At 33.0% G+C, this 19,297-nt stretch overlaps 1 protein-coding gene across 1 annotated transcript in view; it reads left to right on the top strand.

The window, feature by feature from the left end:
• The window catches only part of MGAT4A (alpha-1,3-mannosyl-glycoprotein 4-beta-N-acetylglucosaminyltransferase A), a 150,572-nt gene that overhangs the window by 94,105 nt on the left and 37,170 nt on the right, over positions 1–19,297 (top strand). Inside the window, exon 5 of the mRNA XM_051984692.1 lies at positions 11,712–11,845. Coding sequence (XP_051840652.1) covers positions 11,712–11,845 — 134 coding nt within the window. The remainder of the gene's footprint in view (positions 1–11,711; positions 11,846–19,297) is intronic.

The following is a 19,297-nucleotide window of genomic DNA, read 5'->3' as shown; positions in this document are numbered from 1 at the left end:
ATTATATGATTTTGTCTGACTAATCAAAGTTTAAATATATTAAATTTTATTTATGACAGCCTGTCTTGAAATTAGTTGCTAAATTCCAAGATCTACATCTGGAAAAAAAAAATAACCTCTATGAAGATGAAAGGAATTAGGACCCTTCTGACTCTCTTAGTTATAAGATCTGGATGCTTCTGACTCTCTTAGTTATAAGATCTGGATGATAGGGAACTATTAAAAATGATTCTTTTTTTTTTCAAAAATTTAATAGAGATTTTTATTTAAAGAGAGATGGAGATTAAGACAATCATATTTGCGAACCTATTCCAATGTTTAATAGTTCTTAGAGACATTTTAAGAGGGTTGGGCTTATGTCTGTCTTTACTTTTTCTTATTAAAATGGAAACCTTTCTTCTCTTTATTTTCCTGTGGAGTTGAAAAACTGTCACTTTTTATTTCTAAAAACTCCACATACCTCAAAGTAGTTATTAGGAGCTTTCATTTCTTTACTTAGGCAACTGTACTTCCTTTGATAGCTGTTTTCTTCTTTGTCCAATTTATTTTCATTAATTAATTTTCTCTGTATCTTCAGTTTTATCATTCTTTTTAAAATTTAAAAATAAACTTGGGATATGTTATTCTAATAAAAATTCAATCATGACTAAAAAATTTACAAGTTCTTAAATCTATTTATTTTTTTGAAAAAATCATTACTTTGGGGGCAGCTAGATGACGCAGTAGGTAGAGCACCAGCCCTGAAGGCAGGAGGACCTGAGTTCAAATTTGATCTCAGACACTTAACACTTTCTAGCTGTGTGATCCTGGGCAAGTTACTTAACCCCAATTGCCTCAGAAAAAGAAAAGAAAAAGAAAATATTACTTTTATTTTCATTTAGTTTGTAATTTATGTCTCTTAACTCTTTCTCTCTTTTATTCATATTTTCAATCTTACCTGTTTCTTATCCAGAAGTATATGCTACTGTTTTCAATGCCACAACAATTTATGAAGCACACATGGTGTTGAAGGTGATGAACATACAAATATCAAAATAAGAAATAAGCCCTGTCTTGAAGGAATGTTTAGTTACTTTATGTTTACCTCTGTTGAATATTATCCCATTTTTTAGTCAGGCCATCTCAAGTCTACTCAGGTCACTTATGTTCTCTTCCCACTTTAAATATATTTTCAATTCTGACTTAATAGTGTTTGAATTTTTTTCACCTAGAATATAGAATTCATAACTTTTTTGTGCTGAATGCAAAATTAAATGTAACTCAATAAAGTCTTGTAATTTTTTTTTGTTTCTCTCTCCATATCATTTTATTTATTTATTTATTTTTACTGGGACTGTCTAGTAAAGAAAATCTCTTTTTTCTGCCAAGACCAGCAGCTCATCCATAATTTCTAGTCTTAGTTGCCTGAGTTTTTGAGAAGTTAAATAAATGACTTGGTGAAAGTCAAATAGCTGGTAGGTATCAGATAAGCTTGTTTGGTGGATTAGACTTGTCTTAGGTCAGGCTTCTGGTAGTTTAGGTCTGAAATCAGAAAAAAAATTAGATAAGTCATAATCCATCTAACAGTGAGTTAAAGGAGATTTATGTGGTCAGAGTATAGAAAAGACATTCAGAAAGGGGAAGATCTTTCTATAAGTATTAATTCATTTGAGCTTAGCTTCCTAAAGAAGTTGATGCTTTTAGTCTGTGATTGACAAGGTAGAAAAGCCTTAGCTGTTTAGATAGTGACTTAAACCATACTTCCCTGAAGATTCAAATCTTGAGAGTTTCAGTGGTTTTTGACAAAAAAAAAAAAAAAATTGATTTGAAGGTGGGATGGGAGTAGGGTTTAGGATATCTGTCCCACCATATCTTGAACTTTGATCTTTTTGATTTTGAAGCAAGTTCTCTATTCTGCTCCTTCTGAATAGGTAAATATATTAAGTACTACAAGATTCAGGACTAACTTGTGTATCTTTAACTTATGAGAATATCATTTAAACAAATTATAGGCACTATGAAATCTGTTATATATTCTTACATCTCCATATATGAGACCTATGACTTTCAAAACGAAGTACAATAATTTTTTTTGTTTGTTTTTGTTTTTTGTTTTTATTACATAAAAACTCTGAAATAATATGCTTTTTTTTTGAGAGAGAGCAGAAATTATGGGCAGGAAGAACTGAAAATTCAGGGTCTGTTCTGTTTTCAAAAGTTACATGTTTGATTCTTATAGAAAACAAAAAAAGACTTTAGAACTTCCTATCAAGAGACCTATCAGGAGTCCATGTTTCATGTTCCTCCTATTCTAGCCAAACCTAAAATTTGTACTAGGCCAAAAATGATCAAGAATTCCATCAGAATTACATTATTGAACAGCACAAAAGATAAGTTAGAAAACTCGTGGACAGTAGAGAAGGGCTTTCCATACCCAGTAAAAGTCAATGCCAATTTCTCCCACTGTGACTAGAAATAAAGACACATGTAACCTGCAAAACTTTCTGGAGATAGCAAGAAGAGAGATGTTCTCTGAAAAAGCCCTAGGTTGGGGCTTTTGGAAATCAGTAGCATGTAATTGTAATGGGTCCAGAGTGGTGTCAAACTGGCTTGATAGATTTTAGATTGGGTCTAGTCCCATGGATTCCCAGGTTCCCCGAGCTCTTTTTTCCTGAAATGCTAGGAAAGATCTTGAAGATCATGTTTTTGATTCTCAAAAACCTGAGTAGAAAGAGATAGGGGCAAGAATCTAAGAGATGCATGACAAGTTCAGAAGCAAAGCAGGAGGTAGAGCTTGGCCTTGGCACAAAGTCCTAATTCAGTACCAGTAGCAGGAGAGATGAATAAACAAAATACTTAACAGTATCAAAATTTTTTCTACCAATAGAAGTGAGTAACTAACTCATTTAAAAACTATAAACAGAGATTCAAAAGGAAAATGGGTTTTCCACAAGGACTGTATGACTATTTAGAATAGAGGAAGAGATTGTTAGAAATAAGAACTTTGGAGGAAATAATTGGAAATTGGAAGAGAGGTGCTAATAGAGAAACAATGCTCTTTTAATTACTGTAATGGTCTTCAAGCTAGCATGTGTTTTTAAGATAGTTAAAAGAAAAACAGAAGCTTGTAGAGTGGATTAGTTTTCTTCTGAGTTTTTGGAAGAAAAGGAGGAGAAAAAGGAATGTTTTGAAAGTTGGAATTAAGTGGTAGAAATTGTTTCTCTTAATTGGGGTGTGTGAGAAGAAGAGTATATAAACAAAAGAACAGAATAGAATGAGTGGGTATCCCATGACACTCTTATCCGAATCTTATCTGTTATCAGTCTTATCTAACATAAAGTGGTTTGAGCTTACATAAAAAGCTTGATCTAGAATCATCAGGCTCAACTGAGATAAAGCAGTTATATTTGAAAGGGAGGATAATACAGGAGAGATAATAGTTACAAGTAAAATAAACTAAAAGGGAAGAAAATAGAAAAGCAGAGAACTAGAGTCTAAAAAGATGTCTTAGATTTTCTCTTAGTTAAGGAATGAATGAATAAATTGTATCATATGTATATAGTGAAATATAGTACTTGAATGTGAGTGGGATAGGAGTAGAATTTAGGATATTAGTCCCACCATAACTTGAACCTTGCTTTTTTTTTATTATGAAGCAAGACATTTTAAAAGAGAATCTTTTAAAGAGACATTTTAAGAGAATCCTGCTAATATATGTATAATGAAGAGATTAAAATTAAGAGAACAACTTATGCAAGGACATCAGTATTGTAAAGAAAGACAACTTTAAAGAAGGCTTATGACCTGTAATCCGTGAGTACAATAACTAGATTGGATTTCAGAGGAAATTCTGGCCATCTTCTAATAGAGAAGTTATAGATACAAGATACCAAAAAATGTTTTTTGCCCACAGTCACTTGGTTGATTTATTTTGCCTGACTATATCAGTTACAAAAGTTTTCTTTCAGATTAGGATACTAATGAACTGTTGGTAGAGTTAGGAACTGGTCCAGTCACAGTTGAACAATGTGTATGTGTATATAAATATGTATAACTATATAATTTATGTTTTATATAATTTTGTAATAATTAAGAGATGGGAAATTGGAAGAATATTCATTATTTAGAATATAGATGAATAAATTGTAGTATATTATTGTGATGAAGGGGATGAATCAATAAAAATCTGGGAAGTCTTATATGAACTCATGCAAAGTAAAGTGAGTGAGTGGAAGTACAAAAAAATCCAGCACTCAGATGGATAAACAGAAACTGAGCTCTATAGCTATAGGCTAGAAATGTCTATTTAGCAGTCATATGCGTAAAATTGATAGCTGATTTCATGGACCTCATGAGATCACCAAGAGAAAATGTTTAAAGAATAGAGTGTAAAGTACCATTGGATAGTCTAAAAGGAAGTAACCATCCTTGACCAATGGTCACCAAGGTTGTCTGCTTCCTGAAGGTCACATCACTTCCTGTCACTGACTTGGGTCTGACCTTTAGACAGTTACGTCCAGAGATCATGTGACTTTCTGCAACCTGAGGCCTGAGACCTCATCTTCTGGCTCTCGGAATAGGGATCATGTAAGGGCTCGTAGATTGAGAAAACTTCACCATATATGATTTTCAATAAGCAAACTGTAATTCTATAGGACAAACTGAATTGAATTTAAAGATGAAATAATTTATTCTCATGGGAATACTAAAATACAAAGACTCCTAAATCTGAAGTAATTTACAATTTTACTTTTGTCCTATAGATTTACAGTTTGCTTATTGAAGATCATTTAAAAATAACCCAGGTTCTGTCCTCAAACTGAAGATTTCTTTTCCCCCCAAATTTATTTTATTTGAAGAAACAGAATAGGCAAAAAAGAAAACCAGAAAAGCAATACGGAACAAAATGAAGCAAAAACAAAAGAAAACATTATGTGCCTAAGCAAAGCATCAGAGATCATTAAAAAAATAACAACAAATACCAATATAAGAAAGTGTATGCGTGTATATGTATAGATAAAAAGAAATTATATTCATGGGTGTCCATCTTTCGTTTACTTGCTTTTAAATTGTTCTTTTGTTCTCTGCTGCACACCTTATTTACTTTATTCTTTTTTCCTCCCTTTCATCCTCACCCCAAGCAAGCTATGTTAAGAAAATTATATATGGATATATGTATTTATGTGTGTATACACACACACACACACACACACACACACACACATAAATACACACTCACACATATACATACTCCACATAGACATGCTGATTCTTTAATTAAATTCTGCTCCATAACTAGGCCTACTATTACTTAACTTCTCCCTACTTGTGGATCCCTCCCTTGTCTTCTTCCTTCACCCTTTGTTTTCCCTATCTGCCCATCCCTCCCCCCTTATTTCTTTATAGATTTTTGGGGGAGTATACCCTTCATGATATATATGTGGTATTGACTATTGAACCCATTCCCAATGTGAATAGGTTTTTGGAACTAAAAGTTCTCCTCCCCCCTCTCATGCCTCTATGTCTGTTCTCCTCTGCACCTCATTTGTATGACATGATTACTATTTTTACCTTCACTATGCCAGTCTTTCTTTTAAACTTATCCTATTGTTGATGTAAATTTAAAACATAAAATAAAATTTCCTATGTAAAAGAAACATAAAACAGTTTGTCCAAGTTGAATTAATGTTAAAATTGCTCTTTGATATTGGCTCTTATATGTTAAATTTTTTGCTAAGTTCAGGTTTAGTTGATAGAAAGCCCTGAAAATCTACAAATTCATTGAATGTCCGTTTTTTCTCATTGAAAATTTCAGATAATTTTGCTGGATGTATTTTTGGCCGCAAGCCTAGTACTTTTACTTTTCTGTAGATATGATTCTAAGACTTGCAGTCTTTTATTGTAGCTGCTGCTAAGTCTTGTACAATTCTAATTGTAATTTCAGTGTATTTGAATTGGTTTTTTCTTGTTTCTTGTAAAATTTTCTCTTAATATTCCTATGTGTTTTCCACAAAGGATCTCATGGAGGTGGGTGGTGATCAATGAGTTTTTTCTATTTCTACTTTACCCTCATGTTCTATCACTCCAGGAAAAATTTTCTGTATTTTTGTGTCAAGGTTTTCTTTTTGGTCACAACTGTTTGGCAGTCTAATTAATTTTATATTTTCTTTTCTTGATCTGTTCTCCAGATCTTTTTTTTTTTTGATGAGTTGTTTCACATTCTGTTCTATTTTCTCATTCTTTATGATGTTTCATTATTTCTTCGTCTCTCATAGCTTTATTGGCTTCCCCCTGCCCAGTTCTAATTTTCAAAGAATTATTTTCATCTTTGAGACTGTACCTCCGTTTCTAATTGGTTAACTTTTTTTTTTCATAATCTTTTTGTTTTTCTTGGATGGTTTTAATTTTTTTCTTTAGTAAAATTTTTTTCAGTATCTCTCATTTGATTTTTGAATTCTTTTTTGAAATCTTCTAGAAATTCTCTCTGGGCAGGGACCCATTTCACATTACATTTCAGGCAGAAACTTTTTTTTACTTGTATCCTCCTGAAGATAACCTTGGTCTTCCTTGTTCCCATAGTATGTTTCTTTGGTGGGATTCTTTCTTCTTTGCTGGTTCATTATTTTTTTTTTTAATAAAAAGTATTAGTGTAAGCACCTCTAATTGTGGGTGGGGGGATGGTGCCTCAAGTTTCCCTTCAGTTCTTTCCTCTAACCAGGAACCCCAAATCAAAAACTCTTCCCTCCTGCAAATGCCCACAGCCAACAGTGCCCCTGACCCACTGACTCTGCACTCACTAGGTGCTGGTTCCTTCTCTCTCAGGGCTGTGCCATGGCTGGGCCTGGCATTCCCAACCAGCTGAGGTTCTCTCTGTCTTACTGGAGTCAAACCCCTACTCAACCAACAGTCTGGGAGGTTCTGTGGTACCTGCTGAGTCTCCAGCCACAACTGGCTAGTCCCAAGAGATCCCCACTTGATTTTTCTGTGGAGCTAGTCCACAGGTGTTTGCACTTCAGACAGGTTAAATCCAGCCTGAGGGCTTTCTTCCACTGTTCTTGGGTTGTATCAGGAGAACCCTGTTCTGTCCCAAGTCTTTTTGATTTTTCATCAGTCTATGTTACCTCTGAGGGGCAAATTTGTTCTTTTGTGGGGGAAATTGAGAGAGTGTGAAATTTACCAACCTAAATATATGGCTCATTGCTTTTTGCATGGTTCCAAGTTTATTAAATCTCTCACTAGTTTCTTTGGCTTGGTAAAATATCTATTTTTTTCTGTCAGTTTTAGTGTTTGTCAAATTATTTCTTATTCATTTAGTTAAGAACAGCTTGCTAGAGTGAAAAAATTTAGTAGTAGATTTTTTCATCTGTTGAGTAGTCATTGAGAATGTTCTAGGCTTAGTGTTAGGCTATATCTAATTTTTTAAATAGTCATTGATGGACTTTGGAATAAATTAATAAAATAAGACTGCCTCATTTCTTGCAGAACTCTAAATTCCTAGTGCTGTATATAACAAGCAGAATCAAGGTAGAAAATGGCAATTTTTAGATAATATGCCTTACTATATGATACAAAACTGTTGTAAATTTGAAGAAGGAAATTGCCCTTCTCTTTAAAAGAATAGTAAAACTTTAATGAGAGTAATAAAACATCTAAAACCTCATGTTCCATTTAAGCCAGACCAATAAGAACTGGGAGGAGATTAGACAAATATCTAATAAAAGTTATAGTGAGGCTTTTAATAGCATTTTGTATTTTGTAAAATACTTATTTCCATGTTATTTCATTTGTTCCAATTATAGAATTTGTAATAACAGTAGAAGCTATTCCTGTTGGGCTCTTTATTAGCTCGTACTCTTAATCATGTAGTTTCACAGAACCTTAGCTTTCTCTTCTGTAAAATGGAGATATAATTTGTACAATCAGACTCACAGTGCTGTTATGAGAATTAATTGTGAGACAGACTCGCCTCTGTCAGGTATTTCATTACTTTTGATGTTGGGACAAAATGAAGGACTTGTGCTCCATTCCGTAGTTAATAAGAAGAGGTTTGCTACTTCCAGTATTAAAAAGATTGTCAGGAAGTCTACCACTTCGGTTAGGTAGATATGACTCTCCCCCTTGTCTCCATTTAGAAACACACCTTGTCAGCAGAGAGTGTGTGGACACTCAAGAGATCTGGAGATATCTGTCAAGTCAGAAAGGCCCTGACTCAATATAGGAAGGCCTTTTTGTGCCTTGAAGGGAACAGGAAGACTGTACAGTTAGAAGTTTCCTGGAAGCTGTCAGAAGGAGGCACAGCTTGAGCCTTCTCAGATCTCAAGGATAGCTTTGTTGTCTTTTAGGGAAAAATGAGCTTAGTCTTTGTTGGGGGAAGAGGAGACAGTCAAGGGGAGGGAACTTTAAGGCACTGTATAAATGTGAGCTGTTACATTATCAGAGGTCTCTACTACAACTTAATGATATATATCCTATTGCTACATCTTTAACCCTGTTCTGTTCATTATTTCTGTAAGTGATTTGGATGAAGACATAGATGATATGTTTATTGATTTGGTGAGATGCTGTGAAATCTGGAGAATTAGCTAATATATAGGATCACAAAGTGGAGAACCAGAAAGTTTTCTCTTCTCTCTCATTCTGTATCTTAAAAACTCCTTAAAATTCCTTTCTGCCAAAAATAACTCCTTCATGTGCTCATGATTCTCTCCTCTTCCATCAGTAGCATATTCCTTCTGTATTTTCTTAATCTCCTCTGTCTATATTATGTCTAAACTTCCTTTTGTGTTACTGATCAGGACCGCTCAGGTCTTTTATGAGAAGGTTAGGTGTGTCAGAAGTCTTTTTGATTTTAGGGTTAAGAAATGAATCGAATAAAGAAGATAGAAAATTTAAATCTATAATAATTTTTCCTAATAGAAAATTTCAAATAAGGGAGGGATAAAAAGGAGAGAGAGCACAGATTGGAAGGGGGTGGATATTTTTGTTATGCTAAGAAAGATTAGACCCAAAAAATCAGAGACCTTTCCAGACTGTTAAATATTTGAGATGGGAGTAGAGATGGGAGCATTACAGAAGACTTCATGAAAGAAGTAATGTTACAGTAGGTTATTGAAGAAGAGTAGAAATTTAGGAAGTTTAAGAATGGGAAAAAATAGAAAAGAGAATGCTTTAGCCATGAAGAGATACATGAACAGAAAGGTAAAGAAAGAACAATGTCTGTTACTAAAGAAACAACATTTAATCAATTTCTGCCAGAGAATTAGTGTACGAAGAGAGCAATATGAAAAAAGATTGGGGGCAGGGTGATGTCAGACTGCAATGGTCCTTGAATGCCACACTAAGGAGTCTGAAACTCAGTTATCTTTGTGAATAGAATTTACCTTACTTTCCTCATTTACATTACATTTCATCTAATTCATTCTATTTGTTTTTTTCCATATTTGACATTTCATCTCTTGACATCATGTTGTTATAATAGCTGTCACCTAAGATTGTAATGAGTTTTCTGCTTTGTGGAATTTCTGGTTCCTTTCCTGGCTTAGCTTATGTATACCCCCTACTAAGGTTTTTCCTTATAATTTCACTTTTTAATGTTTTCCCATCACATTCCCCAAATTATTTTGCATTTAATTTGTGTATATTTTGTTTTTCCTTTGATATATTTTGTTCTTCTTTGGAATGTAAGTTATAGAATTTAATTATATCTTAACAATCTGAACCTGAATCAGATAAGAGGAAATTTAATAAACCTATATACTGTTTCACACCTGGGTTTAAAAAACCTGTACAAAGAGGGGCAGCTAGATGGTGTAGTGGATACAGTGTGGGCCCTGAAGTCAGGAAGACCTGAGTTCAAATCTGGTCTCAGACATTTAACACTTCCTAGCTGTGTGACCCTGGGCAAGTCACTTAACTCCAATTGCCTCAGCAAAAACAAAACAAAACAAAACTGTAGAAAGAAATGGGGAATTTATAAGTAGACAATAGTTTGTTTAAATGCCCAGGGAGTTTTAGTGGGCTGCAAGCTTCCAAGTGGGTAGAAGTCAGGAAAGCTAATAGAATTTGTGGGTGCAATAAAATAAGTATATTATATTGAGTAAGAAAGTGATGGGATCACTGTCTTTTTCCCCTCGACAGACCATGTCCTGGGTATTGTATTTGGTTCTGGATATTATAATAGAATTGACATTTCCAAAGTAGAGCACATCGAGAGGAGGATAAAAAAAGATGGTGAGAAGGCTTTAAATCATAAGCTGCTACTAGGTTTGGTAAACTATGCCATATGAAAATGAGCTGAAAACTGTTTTGGATCTGTATGACCTGCAGAAGAGAAAATGTAATAGAGGAACATAATTATTGATATCCAATATTTTTAAACATTGTCAGTGTCTCTTTGACGCTGGAGATTGGGTAGGAGTTATAAAAAAATAGATTTTTGATCATCGTTTTAAAGAAATTTTCTAATTTTTTAGATCTCTCCAAAAAAAAGAATTTGTCCAGGATTTGAATTTTGACTCCCTTTCTCCTCCTTCCCCCCAACCTACTCCCCATTATTCAAGGTGATTAGGCCAAATACATGGTCTTGCTAAAGATATTCTTGAGAGAATTTATGCTTTTATGTGGAGGATAGATTAGGTAAACTCTGAAATTTCTTTCATTTCTAACTTTTCCTCCTCCTAAAACTTTGTTAGAATTGTACTCCGTATGGCAAGCTTCCTTTTTTCCCTTTATATATTTTTTCACTAATCTGAAATTTAATGCTAGAGAGCAAGAATTAAGTTATATTTCATCTCTGAAAATTTTAAACTGCAGCAAAGTTTTCTGCCTTTAGTCAACGTTAGAGATTAAATAACTTATTAACTATGGTTTTATGTTGTTGTTTTTAAATAGCTGTTTCTAAAATGTTTTTCAAGGTAACTATCTTAAGGGAATTATTCTGAGCTATATGTGACATTAAGCACAGCTTAATCTTTCTATAAAAAAGCTATTTGATTTTTCAAAAATTAGGGTAGCTAACTTGACTAAGTTTTTATAGTTCAGTAGCAAACTATCATGTAATTAAGGAAAGTGTTTTTACAAATACAGGAGAATTCCATTTGTCAAGTGTTGCTACATATTTTTAGTGCATGATGATAAAAGTAAAAAGTCATTTAAAATAATTAAAATGTGAGATTTTTTTCTTTGCAACTGTATCAATTTAGCATACATTTAACAAGTTCCTCCTGTTTGCCTTATTCTTCTAGATGCTGGGAATAGAAAAATGAAAAATGATATATTTCTTGCACTAACACTAATTGTGTTACCTAATATTTGTTTTGTTATTTAAAGGATATGAATCAGTTTCTTAATATCCTGGTAGCTTATGGTCTTGCATCCTTACACTTTGTTATACTATAGAATGCTTATGTATTATTGTCATTTGAGTATTATTTCTAAATACATTGGATAAAATTTTATTCCTTATTTAATAATATAATTATTTTTGTTTTTATATTCAAGTAATATTTACATTTGTTAATTATTTAATTGTTTGATTATGTTTAATATGTTTTTTGACATTTATTGTTATTTTGAGCCATTATTTATTTCATTTATGTTTTATATGATATTGCTACACAGAATTGAGAGCAACTTTTATGAAATGGACCTATTGAAAAATACGATTTTTCTAATTTGCCCTTGAGAGTTTTATACTAATTACTAAATTATTGTTTTTTATTTTTATTTTTCAGTTTCAATAGTAATGGGAATTCCCACAGTGAAGAGAAAAGTAAAGTCTTATCTTGTAGAAACTCTTCATTCTCTTATTGATAAATTATCTCCTGAAGAGATGTTGGACTGTATTATAGTAGTTTACATAGGAGAGGTAATTATTTAATTTTTTATTCTTTTTATATTTTTGTGTTATTTCTGACTTTTTATATCACATATTAACTTGTGATATAGACATTAAAACCTGGATTGAATATTTTTGTGTTATTTCTGACTTTTTATATCACATATTAACTTGTGATATAGACATTAAAACCTGGATTGAATATGCTTTTATAAGAAGTGCTTTAAATGACATGAATTAATGGTAAGTAATATTTTACTATTAACAGTGTTAAGCAAAACATTGTAGTTACATTTTCCTTCGCCTCTTCCTCATCCCCAATTTAAGTGAGGCTTCCATTTAAATCTATAAAAGGTGTTGCTTTCAAGATTTTTAGGAAAGAAGGAAAGAAATAAGCACAGCTACTGTGTACTAAAGCACTGTGCTGAGCACTTTATAGATATGATCTCTTGAGAAGAGAGGTGCCATCACAATCCTCATTTTATAGTAAAAGAAACAGGGGCCTAGAGTTAAAAAAAAACTAGTTAATATCTGAGACTGGATTTGAACTCAGGTCTCCCCGACTCCAGACTCAACTCTCTTTCCACTTATCACCACCACCATCACTAAGAGAATATTATTGTAGGGTTTAGAGTTTAGTGAACCACAATTTCTTTATCTCATCATGGAATCATAGCTTTAGAGCAAGGGATAATCTTGAAGGTCACCAAAAAGAGCCTCTCACTTTACAGATTTGGATATTCAAGCCCAGGGTGGCCAAATGACCTGCCCTGTAGAAGGTCACAGACAGTGGGGGATCTCTGAGTAAGGTATTATAAGACCCTTCAGCCCAGAGGGAACCTGCTGACCATGTCTGATTCAGCTCTCCATCTCTCTTAAGGGCTCTCAGCTTTTCTAAGAAGTCAGGGGATAGTGACCACCTGTGTTGTAGTTGAAGCAGAGTGATACCAGGTGGCAAAGAGTCATCTACATACAATAGCAAGTTATTTATGTGGTCCCATGTGAGCAGCATACCCTCAGTGCATGCTCAGTGTTGCTTTGGTTATATAAGGGCATGAGGGTACATAAGGGGGAAAGACCCTGGAATTAATAGACTCCATTTTTCCATCGTCCTTGCAAGTCTTGCCATATCACTTCTCCACTAAGATGATATGTTTTAAGCACCCTGGCATGGGGGCTCTAGAAAGCACAGTATGCTTTGTCACCCCAACTTGGGAGCTCTAGAAAGCAGGACACAACACTGCCCAAAGTTAGACAGGTATTAAATGAAAAGCATGGGCTCAGTGCCATCCTTTTCAGTACTAAATTCTATTGTGTCATTCCCTAGGGCCTATTTCTTGGCCCTTCTGTAAGAAGTATAGCTTGGAATTTGATTTTGTCTTCTTCATTCTCCCTCCCCACCTGAGAGAGTGAGTTCATTGTTATTGAGAAAGGTGGAGAAGTAAATATCTTCTTATTGGAGATAACTGTCTTTTGAGAAATGGGTTCATACAGTGATAGATCTTTAACATCTTTTCCTGCAAGTTGAGAAAGGCTTGAGCAAATTTTTACTCAATTGATATTTATTTACATTCCTGTGTAGAATTTCAACATTTGAAATAGCCATTACCAAGCCTGTATCCAAAATATTATTTGACTTCTGAATAGATAGTATATTTTGCCACTTGTTCATCCTGAACTAATGGTATAAGATGCTAAATCAAAAGGCATTGATTTATAATGGAGACACATTTTGCAGAGTTAGCATCGGAGGAGACACTACCAATTTTGTCATTCAGATATCTTTTTGGTGATTGCTTTCCACTTTATTTGTGGTGTCGTTGTTCAGTTATTTAGTTGTATCCAAATCTTTGTGATAGACCATATTGCCCATGGAGTTTTCTTGACAAAGAGAGTGGAATGGTTCATCATTCCCTTCTCCAGTGGGTTAAGATAAACCCAGATAAAGTGACTTCCCTAGAGTCTTGAAGCTAGTTAGTGTCTGAGGTAGAATTTGAACTTGGCAGATGCCCTGATTCTATTTTCTTACTCATTGATTTATTTGTTTGTTTGTTCTTTCTTTCTTTCTTTTTTTTTTTAACTAGGACTTAGATATAATGATCATAAGGAAAGCAGGAAAACTCTTTTAAAGCATCTTATCTAGTGAAATCTATGCTAAAACATCCTGTTTTTGTATAGATTGAATAGAAATTCACATTTTGAAAGAGGTGATTAAATATACACATAACTAGCATATATTTCCATCACTGTAATCAATCAAATACTAAATTAAAATTATACATGATTTATTTTAAATTTTATTTTGGTTTCATGCGAGAAAGTTTTTTTTGCAGTATTTGTTTTCCTTGCTTTAGAAACTGACCTCAAACTTTCTGGTTTTATTCCTTAAAACACTCAACTTCTTGTGATTTAGTATAGAAGGCAATCATTTGGGAGATATTATATTATTTATTTTTATGATGAGCATATTGTTTTTAGCAATTGAAAATTTTTTTTTATAAACAAAATTAAGGAACAACCAGTACGTTAAAAATATAAATGTCTAAACCATGTTATTCCGGTGGAATAATTCTGAAAAAATGTGCTATACTCACTCATGTGAGTATATATATATATATGTATATATGTATATATACATATATATATCTTACATTTCTAGTGTGTTATTATACTTCTTTTCTTTAATAATCAGTATATAGCATAGAGAACTCCTGCCAAAAAATATAATTAAATGTATATATTCAAAACTGATTGAATTTTATTTTACATTTCAATTTGCAATTCAATTAGTTGACTTTGGGACAGTTTTCTATCTAGTATAAAGTAATTTCTCTACAAAGATTTCTTGACAAATAGGACTGCATAATCTATTGATTAAAATAACAAGGGCAGGAGTTAAGTTTAATTGGTATTACTATCATCTGTTATTTGCAAAATTAGTTCTTAAGCAAATAAGTCCTTTGTAGTTATGCTGAAATTATTACTCTTTAAGAAAACATCAAATGCATTTGAATTTTTTAAAATTAAAGTTTTTTAATTCAAGGAATAAATAAATTGAGCAACAAGAATTTATTAAATATCTACTGTATTCCAGGCACTATACTAGGCATTGGGAATATAAGGAGGGAAAAATGAAAATAGTCCCTGCTCTGAAGGTGTTTGTTCTTTTGTGAGAAAATAGTATGTAAAATGTGTACATAAATATAAAACATATATACAATAAATATAGGATAACTTTAGGGATGGAGGGGACATATTAGGAGTAGGTAAAATTAAGAACAGCTTCATGTAGAAAGTATTGAATTAAACTTTCAAGTGGGCCTAAAGATTCTCAGAAGTGAGAAGGGAGGGAGGATACTACCTGCTCTGGTAGGAAGGGAGTATTTTGTTCAAAGATACTCACCTCTGTAGTGAGAGATGGGTTTAAGATTTTAATTTAGGTTTTAAAATCCTAAAGATATTTCCTTTCTTTGTTATATATGTGTGCATATACAAATATCACACATAAGAGTGGGGTTGTGAGTGTGTGTATATGTATTTGTATGTATGTATCCATATTAACCCAAATTTAAGAATTTGAATAACAGAAACTATCCTTAACACTAAAATTCTATTAAGCCTGATTTAATTTTTGATGATTTGAAAATCACATTAATATCTTATATTGAGTAGAGGCTGCAACATTACAGACACATTATCATTGTACGATATTATTGGTGTACAATATTATTGCAAGCTGTTGGGTTATATTGGACCTAAGAGATATTATAAAAGTTGTTTTTTGGGGGGGCCAAGGTGTGGGGAGGCAGTAAATCATAGTTAGGTGACTTGCTTATGCTACATACCTAATAAATATCTGAGGCCATACTTGAATTCAAGTTCTCCTGACTTCAGGACTGTGTGTTTTATCTACTGTAAGACTGCTTTTTTCTTTCTTTTTTTTTTTAATTTAAATTTTATTTTATTTAATAATAACTTTATATTAATAGAATCCATGCCAGGGTAATTTTTTACAACATTATCCCTTGCACTCGCTTATGTTTCGATTTTTCCCCTCCCTCCCTCCACCCCCTCCCCAAGATGGCAAGCAGTCCTATATATGTTAGATATGTTGCAAGACTGCTTTTTTCAAGAGATTATTGACATTTGTTTACTATTTGTCTGTTAGCATTTTCTTGCTCATTGAGCTCATCTTTTACCATGGCTTGAATTATCAATAGGCCTTTGATGCCTAAGTCTTTTATCTGGACATTTTTCTGTTCTATTTCTAGACCACATCACCACCAGGATATTTCCTGCCATTGCTTCTTTTCTCTCATATATAACTTTGGACTGTTAGGCTAGTTATTCATTATGACATGTCTGTTTCTGTTACTGGCTGGCATGAATTTTTTTCCAAACTGCAGAATCATCTTTGATTCTCTCCTCCCATACATAATTATCTTCAAATTATGTTGATTGTACTTTCACAATGGTTCTGGCATGTTCTCTCCTCCTTTCCATTCATCTAGCAAATATTTATAAATATATACAGATCATTTGCTAGGCATTAAGGAAAAATATACAATTTAAGAATCAAACCCTGCCTTTTTAGTGCTTAGCATTTAGCAGGGGAATTTGACAAACGAATAACTATAATATACAGTGTTTTGTTTGTTTTTTTGATAAGTGAATTAGAAAGGTGTAAAACAAAATCCAATCTACTCCAGTCCCAGAGGCACTTCCTATGTGCAAGGCATGAAATTGCTGAAAGGCTGGCAAAAATTGGCTTCACAGAGAAGATATCATTTGATTTGGAACACCAATGCTTGTAATATATAGTATTCACTTAATAAATGATTTATTGATTGATTACCTCATGAGGAATTATTAATTTTAGGAAGACGGCATAATGGTATAATATTTTTGATGACTGCTTCCAGAAACATCATGAAATACTGGTGTATGTGGTACATTAAATAGGATATTAGCTATTTTTAATTTTTTTACTTATCTGCTGGAAATATTTCTTATATTAAATGATGGACATTTGTCTTCCTCTTCCCTTGAATATTAATTACCTTACTTAAGTATCAGGGTACAAAATAATGTAGAATTTGGTTTTCGTTTTATGTATGTTAGAAAATGGTAGCACAAAAACAAATGAATCAAAGTTTAAATATTAAATTGGAAGTTTTAGGTATTCCAACTCCACTCCTAATCCATTTTGCCTTGTCTTTCATCAAGACATGTCATATTTGATTAACATATATATTGATTATTATATGTTTGAATTTCTAGATCAGTATTTCACCATTCACTCAGTATTTATTATTTAAAGTCCTTTATTTGTTGTTGGTTGTTAGATAAAATTAGATAGTTGCTAGATTAAAAGGCATCTGTCACATCCATTTAAAGGGGAAAAAAAACCTTAATTTTAAAGTTTATATTTATTTCCAGAGACTTTATTTTGGATTTGACTTTTAACCAGGCTACTAAAACGTGTGGTCAAAAGAGGATGGTAAAATGAAATTCTGAACTTATACCTCATTCTAAGTAAGAGATTTAAGAGATGGTGTGAGGATTCTTCACGTGGGTTCAAGGAACTATCTAGAAGTGATATTTCATACAATAAAACCATTGTTGCTAAAAATAGTTATTTCTCATACTTATGTATTTGTAGTCTAGAGACTGTCATGAGAAAAATCTTAGTCCCTACTCCTTTTTCTTATAAAGTAATTGAAAGAGCTAGGACACTACCAAAATCTCTTGAACTTTTTTCTGAGTTTTGGGTTGCCTCTGTTTAGACTTTATTCTTTTAAAGCATAAACAAATTAATCTGTCAGGTAGCAAGGAGTTAAAGTGTTTGTTGTGTGCCAGACATTATTTTACACTTAAGCATAAAAAAATCCCTTTCTTCAAAGAGCTTATATTCTAGCAAGAGAGGTATTATTATTCTGTGTGTTGTGTGTGTAAAAACACATACACACTTACACATAGTATATTTCAAAAGTCTTTTTTTTTAATTATAGCTTATTATTTACAAAACATGTGCATGGTTAATTTTTCAACATTGATCCTTGCAAAACCTTCTGTTCTAACTTTTCCCTTCCTTTCCTCCACCCTCTTCCCTAGGTGGCAGGTAGTCTAATACATGTTAAATATGTTAAAGTATATGCTAAATCAAAGTATATATATTTATACAGGTGTCTTGCTGCATAAGGAAAATAGGATCTAGAAAGAAAGAAAAAACCTGAAAAGGAAAACAGAAATGCAAGCAAACAGTAACAGAAAGAGTGGAAATGCTATATTGTGATCCACACTCATTTCCCATAGTTCTCTTTCTGGGTGTAGCTGATTCTCTTCTTTATTGAACAATTGGGACTTTTTTGAATCATCTCATTGTTTAAAAGAGCCACATCCATCAGAGTTGATCATCATATAGTCTTCTTGTTTCCCTGTATAATGATCTCCTGGTTCTGCTTATTTCATTTAGCATCAATTTATTTCAAAAACCTTGGTGCAGTTTTAAGCTATTAAAATTAATGTGTAAAATCAAAGCTTAAAACTGAACTAATTTTTTAGAATACCCTTTGTAAATATGTACAGAAAAAAACATTAAATAGAGGGTTGTTGGAATCATAAAAGCTTTAAGAATATTTGTGAGGCAAAGGCCTTGCATACATGGGGATGACTAGTGCAGAGGCAGGGATACAGAGATGAGGTGACATATACAAAGAAAAGAAAGATCACTTTTGGTGTACCACTGAGTGAAATAAGGGGACTAATATATAATGAAAGTAGAGAGAGAAGTTAGGACCACATTGTAAAGGGTCTTGAGTCTGAGTGAAAAATTTATTGGGGAACCATTGGAGTTCACTTAGTAGCAGAGTAACGTGGTCAGGTCTATTTGTGCTTAAGGAAAATAACTTTGGCTACTCTGTTTGACTTGGTCTAGAGTGGGAAGAGCCTTGAGATGAGAGGACCAATTATGAATTTATTGAATTAATACAGGTGAAAAGTGAGAGTGGCATTAATTAAGATGTTGATTGTGAGAGAAATGAAAAAACAGGTGAAAAAGATGTTATAGGGATATCCAGTGTCACATTAAAAATGGCAGAATATGTAGACTAATTAGACATATGCTGTGACAGGCAATAAGGAATTAAGTATATGGTGAGGTTATTTACCTTGAACACTGGAAAGATATTCTCTTGACAGAAATTGAGAAGAGAGGGTCATAGTGGTGGGTGAGGAGAGGAGAAGATAATGAGTTGTATTTTGGATATGTTGTATTTGAGAGATCTGTGGGACATTTAGCTGGAAATGTATTGTCACAGGGTGATGTGGGAGTGAATAAAGTTTAGGAGAGAGACTGGAGTTAGGTAAATATATTTGTGAGTCATCTGAGGGATGCAAGGGGGAAGGAAAAGGAAAAGTAAGTCTTCCTAACTGTAAGACCAGTCAGCTCTTTGTCAACTATACTGTGTTATCTCTTATCTT

The sequence above is a fragment of the Antechinus flavipes genome, chromosome 3 (assembly GCF_016432865.1).
Source record: "Antechinus flavipes isolate AdamAnt ecotype Samford, QLD, Australia chromosome 3, AdamAnt_v2, whole genome shotgun sequence".
Classification (NCBI taxonomy): Eukaryota; Metazoa; Chordata; class Mammalia; order Dasyuromorphia; family Dasyuridae; genus Antechinus; species Antechinus flavipes.
This window is presented reverse-complemented; position numbering and strand designations above follow the sequence as displayed.